The sequence below is a fragment of the Lathamus discolor genome, chromosome 4 (assembly GCF_037157495.1).
Source record: "Lathamus discolor isolate bLatDis1 chromosome 4, bLatDis1.hap1, whole genome shotgun sequence".
NCBI classification, from domain to species: Eukaryota; Metazoa; Chordata; class Aves; order Psittaciformes; family Psittacidae; genus Lathamus; species Lathamus discolor.
In genome coordinates, this window is record NC_088887.1 from 95,069,374 (window position 1) to 95,082,484 (window position 13,111).

Sequence of the window (13,111 nt, forward strand, 5' to 3'; positions counted from 1 at the left end):
ATATCTTTTAGCTTTTCACAGGCCACAGAATAATTTACATATTCTGTTACTGAACACTGCTATGAGACTGTGAAGGTAGCCATTTAAATCTGAGAAATATTACGAGCTCAGGAGTGTTGCAGCAGGAGGGCCAGGAGACCTCCTTGGGATGGACAAGGAGCTGCTGAGGAAACCTAGAGGGAAAAAAGAGGCTTATAAAAGGTGGAAGCAAGGACAGGTGGCCTGGGAAGAGTACAGGGATGTTGTCTGGGAAGCTAGGGACCAGGTCAGGAAAAATAAGGCCCAGTTAGAATTAAACTTGGCTAGGGATGTTATGGATAACAGGAAGGGATTCTATAGGTACGTACTGAATAAAAGACAGACTAGAGAAAAGGTAGGCCTCCTCCAGAAGCTATCAGGAGAACTGGCTACCATGGATTTGGAGAAGGCTGAGGTTCTGAATGATTTTTTTGCCTTGGTCTTCACTGGCAAATGCTCTGACCACACCACCCAAGCCTTGGAAGGCAGATGCAGGGACTGTGAGAATGAAGACCTTGGGGCCACTGTAGGAGAGGATCTGGTTTGAGACCATCTTAAGAACCTGAACGTACACAAGTCCGTGGGACCTGATGGAATCCATCCGCGGGTCCTGAAGGAGCTGGCAAATGAAGTTGCTAAGCCACTGGCCATCATATCTGAAAAATCATGGCAGTCAGGTGAAGTTCCCGACGACTGGAAAAAGGGAAATATAACCCCCATTTTCAAGAAGGGGAAAATGGAAGACCCAGGGAATTACAGACCAGTCAGTCTCACCTCTGTGCCTGGCAAAATCTTGGAGCAGATACTCCTGGACAGCATGCTAAGGCACATGAATAAGAACAAGGTGCTTGGTGACAGCCAGCATGGCTTCACTAAGGGGAAATCCTGCCTGACCAATTTGGTGGCTTTCTATGATGACGCAGTTGATGTCATCTACCTGGACTTGTGCAAAGCGTTTGACACTGTCCCACACGACATCCTTGTCTCTAAATTGGAGAGATATCAATTTGATAGGTGGACCACTGGGTGGATAAAGAACTGGCTGGATGGCCGCACACAAAGAGTTGTGACCAATGGCTCAATATTGAGCTGGAGACCAGTAACGAGTGGTGTCCCTCAGGGATCGGTGTTGGGACAGGTCTTGTTTAACACCTTTGTCGGTGATGTGGACAGTGGGATTGAGTGCACCCTCAGCAAGTTTGCTGATGACACCAAGCTGTGTGGTCTGGTTGATATGCTGGAGGTAAGGGATGCCATCCAGAGGGACCTCGACACGCTTGTGAGGTGGGCAGATGCCAACCTTATGAAGTTCAACCATGACAAGTGCAAGGTCCTACACCTGGGTCGGAGCAATCCCAGGCACAGCTACAGGTGGGCAGAGAAGAGATTCAGAGCAGCCCTGCGGAGAAGGACTTGGGGGTGCTGGTCCATGAGAAAATGAACATGAGCCGGCTTCAGTGTGCGCTCGCAGCCCAGAAAGCCAACCCTATCCTGGGCTGCATCAAAAGGAGCGTGACCAGCAGGTCGAAGGAGGTGATCCTGCTCCTCTACTCTGCTCTTGTGAGACCTCACCTGGAGCATTGTGTGCAGTTCTGGTGTCCTCAACATAAAAAGGACATGGAACTGTTGGAACAAGTCCAGAGGAGGGCCACGAGGATGATCAGGGGACTGGAGCTCCTCCCGTATGAAGATAGGCTGAGGAAGTTGGGGCTGTTCAGCCTGGAGAAGAGAAGGCTGCGTGGAGACCTCATAGCAGCCTTCCAGTATCTGAAGGGGGCCTATAGGGATGCTGGGGAGGGACTCTTCATTAGGGACTCATAGTGGCAGGACAAGGGGTAACGGGTTAAAACTTAAACAGGGGAAATTTAGATTGGAAATAAGGAAGAAGTTCTTTACTGTAAGGGTGGTGAGGCACTGGAATGGGTTGCCCAGGGAGGTTGTGAGTGCTCCATCCCTGGCATTGTTCAAGGCCAGGTTGGACAGAGCCTTGGGTGACATGGTTTAGTGTGAGGTGTCCCTGCCCATGGCAGGGGGGTTGGAACTAGATGATCTTAAGGTCCTTTCCAACCCTAACTGTTCTATGATTCTATGATTAATTGCATTTCTTGAGTTTTGCTGAATTTGTTTAATATGTCTACACTCATCTCTGAATGTTTTGACCTTGATAGCTGGATTTAACATGTTTTCTTAGGTGGCTACAGCGCATTTATATTTATTTTTTTGCCCAATTTAAGGTATCCTTGTACCTACTGCAGTGTTCAAGGGCGTTCAAGCTACTCAGCTTGGCAATGCAGTTACAAAGTATGATTACATATTCCTATGGGTCTGTATGGTATTTATCCCACCTCTGACATCCCTATAGACACACAGCGTGAACTTGAACAAGTGACTTGCTTTCCTGTGTCTCAGTTCCCCCTTCTGGAAAGTAATGATAATGCTAACTGGCTCCAGATGTTGCAATAACTACTTTTATAAATGTTTTTGGGTGTCTAGATGGAAAGTGTTATGAATGGGTGAAGTAATTTTTTTTCACTTCTCCATTTAGGTAGTTGCGATGATTCATGCTTTGTGGAAACACTGTATCAGTAAAATGTTAACTAGTCACAGCAGAAACTAAAAGACCATGCCTCTAGCTACTGAGAAGAGGAAATGCAATTTAACATAAAAACGCTCATTTTTGACCAAATTCTATCCTCTCAGCCATTTCCCCAGTGCATAAGATCTTGAATGAAATCTCCCAAAACCTTCACCTGAAGTCTTCCCTATTCTTATATACGTTTCATTCATGTCTCATTTTAGTCCCAAGGTCAAAACATACCCAAAATATACCCTGTGGAGTAGTCCACCTCTAGGGCCTCTTCTAACACAGTGCATCCGGGCCAGTACTGCATCAGTTTCTACACTAGTGCAGAACTGTCCCTAGCACATTTCTTGTTCAAATCACTAATGAGAAGCAAATGTAGACTTTTTCTTATTCATATGTTTCTCTAGATTCATTCCACCATCTCGGTTTTGTGATGCCGTGAGCTCTAACGTGACATAGCCCCTCAGCTGGCTTTTTGCCAGAAAATAAGATCAGGTCAAGTCACAAAAGCAAAGTGGGGAAAAAAGGGGGAGAACATTTCCAGGCTCCATGTCTCTGGAAGGGCCTGGTCTCATATTAAGGAATTGTCCAAATAAACGCCTGCCCCGCAGCAGGTAGACTGTTACTGATGGGCAGTGAGTGAATGAAATTGGATACATTGATGCACCTTTTAATAACTTTTATGTAAACATTGTACTTTATCTAAATGAGGCTTAACAGTAAACAATGCTTATTGAAATACAACAGCCCAACTGTATGAGAATGTAATCAGTGTTTTTTTCTATTTAATTTCTATCAATAACCCTTTGATGCAAAAAGTAATACAAATTTACCAATGTCTGCCTATTTGAGGGCAAGATCTTTAAAACAAATCATCTTTCAAATTATTTTCAGATATTTGATAATGAAATGACCTTGTTCTCAGAAAGACCAAACAATGAAAAAGCTCAGCAATGTTTGGATTTCAAGTGGATTTCATTGCTTTAGAAAATCCAGTATTTTGTTTAGATTTTCATTTTAGGCACTCCAATTTAATAATTTCAGAATGTTGTAGTAATATTTTGAGTTTAAAACTTCAATAAATGAAGAAAATTTCTCACCTGTCTGTATTAGTGCAAACTTCCATAAACATAAACCAGGTTTCCAGAAACTGGTTCTGTAGCCTCAAGACTTCAGCAGTTTGAACTCTGCTGAGTATTTCTACAATACAAAACAAATGCTGATGTTTTTGAAGACTGTCACAACATTTTATCAAGGGAGCGGAATCACTCATTATAAATAGAACAGCTGTTTGTTTTCCTCTGTTTCATTGCTTATGAATATCCAGCATGTTTCTGAGATTTAGTATGTTTGTGAAATCCAAAATGCAGTCCTAGAAGATTGCATCAATAGTTTCAACTGAAGCCTGATTCAAGATTTATTTCCAGTCCTTTGAATCTACAGTTATATTGAAAGCCCCCTAATTCTTCTTTCTCTCAAAAGTCAGGTAGCTCCAGAGAGATTCTGTGTGTTTCTGCAGAACAGTGGTTCCAAACCACCTAGAGAAGTCTCATGTTGGTCTAAGAACATCACCATGAAGGGCTAATAAGTTTGCTAAGGCTATAGGAGATTTGTGGGATGCAAAAATGGCATCTTTTAGGGAAAGAAAATTGGGAATGGGTGGGGAATGGATTCTAATGGTATGCGGAACACTGACAAGCTTCTTCAGCGAGCTTCTGATTGGGAATGATGGGTTTTGTCAAAGAATTAGAGATGCCTCATTACAGTCCAAAATACCTAGCATGAGCATGAAACATTATACAAAAGAAGGTGATTTTCACACGCTTGAATGAACAGATCAACATGTGGCTGCAAAATATCTCCAATTCTGTAAAAAGATATCAGGAAATATTTAGCTGCAGTTTTCTTAGCAAAGTAACCGTCTGTAGAAAAGGAAACACTATACTTCTTGCTATGTTTATGTAGACAGGGTATCTACATAAATACATTTTCAAGCTAACAAGATCTTTACATTTCCAGAAAGGAATACCTTAATAAAGTACTGCTTTTATGTCTAGGTCCATAGAAAAATTGAGTAAAGAAGGAAAGGTGAAGGCCTTCAACTCCAAATAGCAAAGTATAGAGTTTACACAGCAACCACATATCTGTTATCTTATTGGAGATGAAAATAAATAAAATAAAATAAAATAAAATAAAATAAAATAAAATAAAATACTTAATGTATTTCTTATTGCTCTCTAATGCCTCTGGAAAAAATGTTTCTTGGCCTTATTATCTTTCCATTTAAAGCAAAGTGTGTAAAGTAAAGAAACAGAAGCTAGTGATAATCATGCAAGTCTGAAGAGCACATGGAAGGCTTTGTTTCAGCCATTTTGAGTTTATCAAACTACTGATTTGAGCTATATGCCCTGTTTAACAGAGGAAAGAAGGATTTCTAAGGTTACTTTACCTGGGAATGTGCCTTCTAATTAGAGGGGAGGCTGTCAGTCAGGAGAGAGAAATTCTACAACAGACCTTGAAAACAGCTTAGTGACTGTAGGAAAACTTCCTGGACTTAAAAAAAATGGCTACTTGACATTGCTAGCTAAATGACACAAAATTTTCTGGTGATGTGTACTTCCCAAGCCAGTATTCTCTAATATTTAGTTGACCAAGACTGACAGTACAGTAATACTGTTGAATAAAATTGCAAGTTATTAAAAACCCCAAAATCACCAACAAACCAAAAAGAAACCAAGAAGAAAAAAACCAGCTATTAAATAAAGCTCTAACTGTTCCTCCTGGCTCTTTTCACTTGTACTGGTCAACTTGATCAGTAAATGAAATTGGGCTGATGTAAACCAGCTATATCTGACCATAAGATGGTGCTAGTGCTACTGCAATGGTAATGAAAATGGCATTGGTAAAGCAACAAGCATCCACAGGAACATGCTACTGGAGAACCGTCTCCCTTTCTCATGACTTTTACGAAAGGCATTTGCCGAGATCCAGTAACAAGAACACGTCAGTTCTTGCACAAGTTTCTATAACTGCAGAACATCTTGCAGAAAGGGAGCTCAGAGTGGGAAAAGAAAGTGAAAGAAGAGCTATGGTTTTGGCCTAATATATCTCATTCACACTTGAAATAACTAGACACCTTGTAAAAAAAAAAAACTACAAAGAGATCTACTTTAGGAAAGACTCATCCTGTTTTCCCATTCTAATGTACTGTGAATGTGGTTAAAGAAATTCATGAAACAGAAATAACTGCAATGGTACATAGAGACAGGATCTTCCTAGTCAAAAATGGGGAAGTCCTTCCAAGGCACATTTTAGCTCTTCGAAGTGACACCTTCTCCAGTCACTAACAGAAGTCAAAGATGAAACTGAGCAGTCCTGAATTTTCCCTCTGTGTTGCAATGGTGATCATACATATTAGTCAGTACATTGACACTTTTATATACATACATACATACACACAGAACATACATACATATGCTGTATATTTTCAACATCTACCTAAATATCCCATGTGGGAACATGGCTACATTGTAGGTCTGCTCAGCTAGGAGAATTTTCAAGATCAGCCAAAGGCACTGCTGTGAACTCAAGGCATCTTCCACCTAGGATCCACGTTTCTTTTCTCGAGTATAAACACGCTATTTTTTTTTCCCCAAGTATTTGTACTCTGGAAAAGTATTTGCTTTCCTTAAAAACTAATCTCATTATTCTACATTCTGAAAGTTGGGGTTAAAAAGCAGCAGAAGATAAAGAACTGATTTGTACTTAAATATATTAGAATTTGGCAAAACACAAACACTGTAAGACAAAGAGACTGTCAGTAACCTTAATTACAGGGGTCACAAATATGATTTTTAATTAAGCTACTGTGTCTTTTTTTTTTTTTTTCCAGTGAAGACATCTACTCAGTTTTTCTTGCAGGCATATTTCTACTTTTTTTATTTCTACTGTGTTTTTCAACCCAGCCCTCCCTCTACCCCTATCCCAGCTGAAAACTCATCTGTAGCTCACTTTGTTAAGTGGTTTCACACCAGCTTTGTGAACTCCTACCTGCACAGGATGACCATCTTCTTGGCCAATCATGTTCCTCCAGTCCTGCAGTGACCGCTGGAGGCTGTCCAGCCCAGTCTCCCAAAGCCTCACACCACCTCCCATATCCACACTAACCAAACCTACTTTGCCCAGTGGTGCCAACAGGGCATCGGCATCTGAGATCTTGGAAAGCCAAGCTGTATACGGAGATAGAGATTGTGATCTGAAAAATAAGAATTAATGTTATATGGGACTCTTCATCAGGGACTGTAGTGATAAGACAAAGGGTAATGGCTTCAAACTTAAACGGGAAATTTAGGTTAGTTGTAAGGAAGTTCTTTACTATGAGGGTGGTGAGGCACTGGCACAGGTTGCCCAGAGAAGCTGTGGCTGCCCCATCTCTGGCAGTGCTCAGGGCCAGGCTGGATGGGGTTTGGAGCAACCTGATCTAGTGGAAGATGCCCATGTCCATGGCCGAGGAGGTTGGAACTAGATGATCTCTAAGGTCCATTCCAACCCAAACCATTCTGTGATTCTATGATTTTTCCTGAAGTTGCAATTAAAAAGAGGATAAGCATTTCTGTATTTAAGGTGACAAAATTAAGTGAAATTACATCCTCATTCCATAAGACACTATAACTAAACCCTGCAGATCCACTATTTAATATGAAACATTCTACCTACTGGAACTGGTTATGACCAAAAGATACATGGCAGTATAAAAGGCAGTATAAAAGAAGCAGTAACACATATGCCTCTACCTATCACTGAAATTCCCATTTACCAATTCAACTGAAGAAATGCTATCTCAGCATTTCACCAAGACAGCTATGCCAGAAGGAGGAAAGGCTGCTAGATTTTAGCACAGAACTATTCATACATATGAAAAGTCACTTCATTTATCACTTCTTAATGGAGTACATTTTAAAATCTGGACTTCTGCTCAGATTTGTCATAAATAGCTTAAACCCTCCTATGAGGTTAAAGTCATGATGTTGAAGTCTAGCTTTGTAATTTCTTATAAAATCCTAGAGTAAAATAAAGCCTTATTACCTACTATTTCTATGTTAATGCCTTACATTTTGAATGACTCTGTAATATGTAGGCCAATGGGTCAGTTATAAAATGGTGAGCAGTTCAAAATTAATTTTCTATTCATTCAAAACTTCCACAGATTACTAATGAAGCAAAATTAATTTCAACAAGAATCAATTATTATTGTCAAAACCAACACCAAATGGAGAGAATTAAAAAAATCAAAACTATAAAATTCCTCATGTGTGGGTTTCATACATGTGCCATTAAGCATGTAAAGTTGAGAGACTGCTACTGAAAACAAGCCCTTTATTTATTACTGCAGTTGAAAATGTCAATTTGCAACCAAAATGCATGTTTATATCGCAAAACATTTGCAAATATGCTCTACAATGGTGAAAGCTAGATGTTAAACAGAAGCCGCACAGTCTGGCTATTTTAATGTATCATGCAAGATACTTGTGAGGGAACATATACTTTTCACAGGGAGAACCAAAACATAGAGAAGTTATTTTCAAGATGAACTTTATACTGGATCAGAAATTGACTCCTGGTTTCCTGACACATAACACTGGATCATTCTTCCTGTTTTGGTTAGAGCTTAAAGATACACAGAAAGGAAAAGAAAATAAAGAGAGCAAAAGAAAATAAAACAGGGTAGAGCAGGATAAAGTGGGTGAAGAAGGGAAAGAGCAAAGGGAATGAAAATCGGAAGACAAAGATACCTTTCGTATTCACTAATTAATTGCCACATTTTCACTGGTATCACCTAGTAAACAGATTAAAAAATACTGACAGAAATACGCTGCAACAGTTGGAGAAGTTGACACACTAGGTATGAATTATTCTTACTTTCCACATCAGAAGAAATATTTGCTTATCCTGAAGTAATAATACACACTAAATTCTCTTTGCTCTTCCTGTAAAACAGAGGCTGCTCTACTCAATAAAATCAGTTACCTTGGAATAGCAATGTATTTGATTTTCTTTGCATTAAGATCTGTTACTTCCAAGTATCCAGCAGCTTGTGGAGGAGTGACATCTGAAAATAAACAAACATGTTATTTTCCTGCTGCATGATTGAGCGGTTACTGCATTTGCATTTAACAGATTAAATTTAAACATTTTATTATGCAGTACCTGTCAGAAAATCATAAGCTCTCACATTCAGCACAGGAGTGTAACTTGCAGATACAGAATTGTTTTACGATAGTGAGCAAGCAGACAGGCACAATTATAAAAGAACAATGCATTTGTATAGCAAATGTCTAAATTACACACAAATAATAGCTGTGCTCACAAAAGCACTAATCAGGCAATACTGCAATAACTCACTCATTGCTTTCGTCTGTCACTGAAGATGTCAGCTGTATATCTGATTTTAAAAGCATATTGAAGACCATTTCAAAACATTGTGCTTGTGATTCCTGCTTGAAAATTCCTCAGTATTAACCTAAATGTTGTTGCCCTAAATTGAACCACTCGTTTTGTAGGTAGATTCTCAGCATGCAAAGGTTGTATAACTTCACAGTAAACAGCCCTAGACTATCTGGCACTTAATATTCTGTTTACAGAGATTTTAACGAATACAGCTAACACTATGTTTCCACCCTCAGAAATAAATTTGTGTGTGTGTACCCACACACACAAGATTTTGCCCCCCCCCCCCCCCCACTGGCTTTTGCCAACATACGAGTACACACTGCCTGGGCTCAGAAGTGCCTTCCAGTTACGAGCTGCCTTTCATCTGCTTGGAATAGGTTAAGGAATTTACTTAAGTTTTCAGAAAAAAAAAACAGAAGACTGAATTACACTGCATAGTATGGATACAAAATATCATTGACACAAGACGAAAGCAAGTCTAGATTTCTTTCTGAAACACCGTATCTTTCACCTCCTTGAAATGAAGGAAAGCCTGATGTTAACCTGCAGAAGTGTTGATGCTTGCTTACAGCACACACAGAAAAGACCAGTGAGATAAGCAGCATAAGGGGATCTAATATTAAAATGAGTATAAAGAATAACCCATAGCAGCCCTTTATGCATATCTTCAGTATTTACAGTATGTATATCTGCAGTAGCACATATATTGACTTTACCCATCTTCATAATAATGGAAATATCAAACATATTAGAAACAGGAAAGAAGTATGAAAAAATGAAAGTTTGCGGGCCACAGAGCACTTTCAGTTTTGCTTAGATTTTGTTTAAAATGTGCTCTCTTTTCTGGGAGTAATGGAGACTGAGATACACATTAAAAAATTCTGATGAAGATCAAGAACATAGAGCTGATACTGAACTGGAAGGGGTAGAACTGTGTGACAATAATTAAGTTAATAAATTAGAGAAAGAAAACTCAAATAAACCGTATTAAATTATAAAACCCAAAGGACAACTGAGTAGGAAGCTGAAGCAAAGCCAACCAACTGCTTAAATGCAGCACAGGAACAACTGGCCAGGCCCTAGAAACGCGGTCGAGAATTTTATGCTCAAACATAGAGACACGAGAGACTCCTGGGAGTGACAAAGAGGGTACAATAGATGGGCTACAAGGACAATTTTTTTTTTCTATAATAACCCCCTTTAAAAAAAAAAAAAAAAACACCAAAAACTATGCCCCATAATATCAAAAAGATCCTTATAAACAGGACAATATTATCCTGACTGAATGGAGGTGACATGAAGTATTCAGTTTTGTTTACAGCAAAAGAAGCTGGATAGTAGGAAAGGCTTTTCTTATACAAGGAGAGTGAAGCATCGCAACAGGCCAATTATGTTACAAACACCACCTAAGAAGTCTAAACACGTTGTCATCCTGTCCCTATATAAATAGGTGGACCAGATGATGTGCTGAGGTTATTCCTGTAACTGTGTGTGTTACACTACATGCTGTTCCAGTTACTGTCACCCTAACAGAGATACGCGCTCAGTAATAGACTTTTATTTTTTGTCCATATATAGAAAGCGCTGAGAATCCAAGTAAATATTTGCTCTCAAGTAGCCCTTGTTTTTAGAATAAACATTGATACTTATTTGCTGGATTCTGCCATGATCTCTTGAACAAGTTTATATTTTGTGGCCATACATCTATTTGGCAGTTTGGGGGGAAATTATTACTTGTTTAAGTTTCTTTTCAAATGTACCCATTATCCTGTTTTACAGCTCCAATAAAACATAAAGGAAATGATTTATTTGCTTGTTGTTCCTGGAGCAGTTTTGGTAATACATATTGCAGTATGTTAACAGTTTGGCTGAGTACTTTGAGCTATTAATAGAAATAGAAGGCTGTGTGTCAGAACTGACCAGTTGTCAGCAAGGACTAGTACCTTATTATCTCAGCTTCCAAGGGAGTACATGAATTTATATCTCCTTCTGTCTTCCCTTTGTCACTTGGAAAGATTTTGGGTTCATGCCATAACAATGGCAATACTGGATTCACCTAACCTAGTACTAATACCCTGTCTCCAAGAATAGTTAGATAGTTGAAAAGGATAAGAATGGACAAAGTCCCCAACCAGTTCCAACCTAGGGGCTTCCTAAGCTGAATGTAGTGTCCATGTTTTTATGCCTATGTATTTAGTAACCTTCCATGAGTTTGTCCAGTTTTCCTTTGGATCCACATTTCAGCATTCACAACATCCTTCAGGAAGCAGTTTCAAAGGCTGGTTCCCTGTTCTGTGAATAACCGTCCTGTTATGATGAAGTTCCTACTAGCTTCACTAGCTGCCCCTGAATGTAAAACTGTTGCTTTTTCCATATCTTCATGCCATACATGTTCTTGGTAGAACTCCACCATATGCCCCTTTTCTGATCTTGTTTGCACAAGTAGGAGATTTGGCTGATGTAATCTTGCTCATCCTTATTGTCCTTTTCTGAATTGAATTCATTTCAGCCTTCCTTCACCTTGAGATGGAGGACCAAAACTAGACAGTGTTAAAGACAAGGGATTTACACAACAGCATGAAAATGTTCGCTGTTTTTTCTCTTTCCTAGTAATCCTTAACATTCAATCTTTTTTCTTCAACTGCTACTGAGCATTGAACTGATTAATGAAACTATCATAACACCAAAATCATGCTTCTGAGATGTATTGATCAGCCCCGTCATTTTAGATGTAGAATTAGGACTTCTTTCTTTCTTCATGTACATTATAGCTACCTATACTGAATTTCATCTACTGTTTCTATTACAGTCAGCACTGAAGTCCTTCTGCAATCCCTCATGGTGAATTCTTTGTACCATGACTAATGACCAGTATCACCAGCAAACACTGTCACTGCAGTGTTCATTCATTTCTCATTCTTTTTCCTGACCATGCTGAGGAGCACAGGGCTCTGTAGGACTCCACTAATAAAACTGGCCATTAACTGATAAATAGAAATGTCTGAAGTCCAGAAAAGTGGCTACAGAATAGAAAACCAAATAGAAAAATAGAGTCTTGTTCAGTCCAATTTAATTGTATCAGTAAGGTCATATTAAAGATGATTCAGTTAAGATCAATTTTGGTAATTCATAAATTAAAACATCATTTAGGAAAGAAAAATCAATGACAGTGATCTTCACAAAGACTTTATATCTTTCAACTTAAATGGCCATAAAGTGCTGCACAAACTATACCTGATAAAATTTTCTATAAATTCAATGCTATCAATCACTATTCATGTATATATATCACCATTGTTGAGGGGAAAAAAAAAGTTAGTATCTTGTTCAGCTATAACAACAGACATAAATTAAATTGCTCAGTCAGACAGAAGCCAATTGTCAGACATAATTTGCTCAGGTAACTGGTATCCAGGATTCATGAAGAATGTCACCTGGTTTTTCATTATATTCGTCTAGCATTATGAAGTGTTATATACCACAGCAACCCAAAAGACTTTAAGAGATAACTGTCAAGATGTCAGTTTCAGGCACCATTTTGAAGCACTGTATCCCTCCTTCCTAAATTAATAAACTAACTTCAACAAGATCACAGAAGATTTACCTTCTGGATTTTTTTTATGCCATCCACTTCAGAGCCAGTTTTCCCATGAAGGCCTAAAAAAATATGACCCCTCAGCAGTTCATAAAATGTGAGAAGTTTATAGCCTGAAGCAGCATAACTAGTTCCAAGGTCATCATGCTAACTCTGTTTTATTAAATTTAGTCTTTTTAAAAGCTAACCTTATTTTTACAAATGTAGTTTTCTACCCTGCCTATATCCTTAACTTTGCTTCTTTAGTCAAGTAAATATTTTATCCTTTTACTAATAAATAAAAGGACTTCTCTACAAGGGAAGTCAATCTGTGTTAAATGAGGACAGGCATACTGGTTCATTTATTTTGTAAAAGGGAGTTAATTTGGGATAAAACATTCATGCTGGGACAGAGAACACAAGTTCAAAGAGGAACCAGACAAACTTGTGGACAACAGATCCATAAAACGAGATTTCAGGCATGA

General features: G+C 38.8%; 1 protein-coding gene across 2 annotated transcripts in view; it reads right to left on the minus strand.

Moving 5' to 3' along the window:
- The window catches only part of VWA8 (von Willebrand factor A domain containing 8), a 176,841-nt gene that overhangs the window by 32,690 nt on the left and 131,040 nt on the right, over positions 1–13,111 (minus strand). For both annotated transcript variants that reach the window (XM_065678185.1, XM_065678186.1), the window contains exons 36-37: positions 8,630–8,711; positions 6,653–6,857 (exon numbers count right to left, since the gene is read on the minus strand). In XM_065678185.1, the coding sequence (XP_065534257.1) occupies positions 6,653–6,857; positions 8,630–8,711 (287 nt within the window). The remainder of the gene's footprint in view (positions 1–6,652; positions 6,858–8,629; positions 8,712–13,111) is intronic.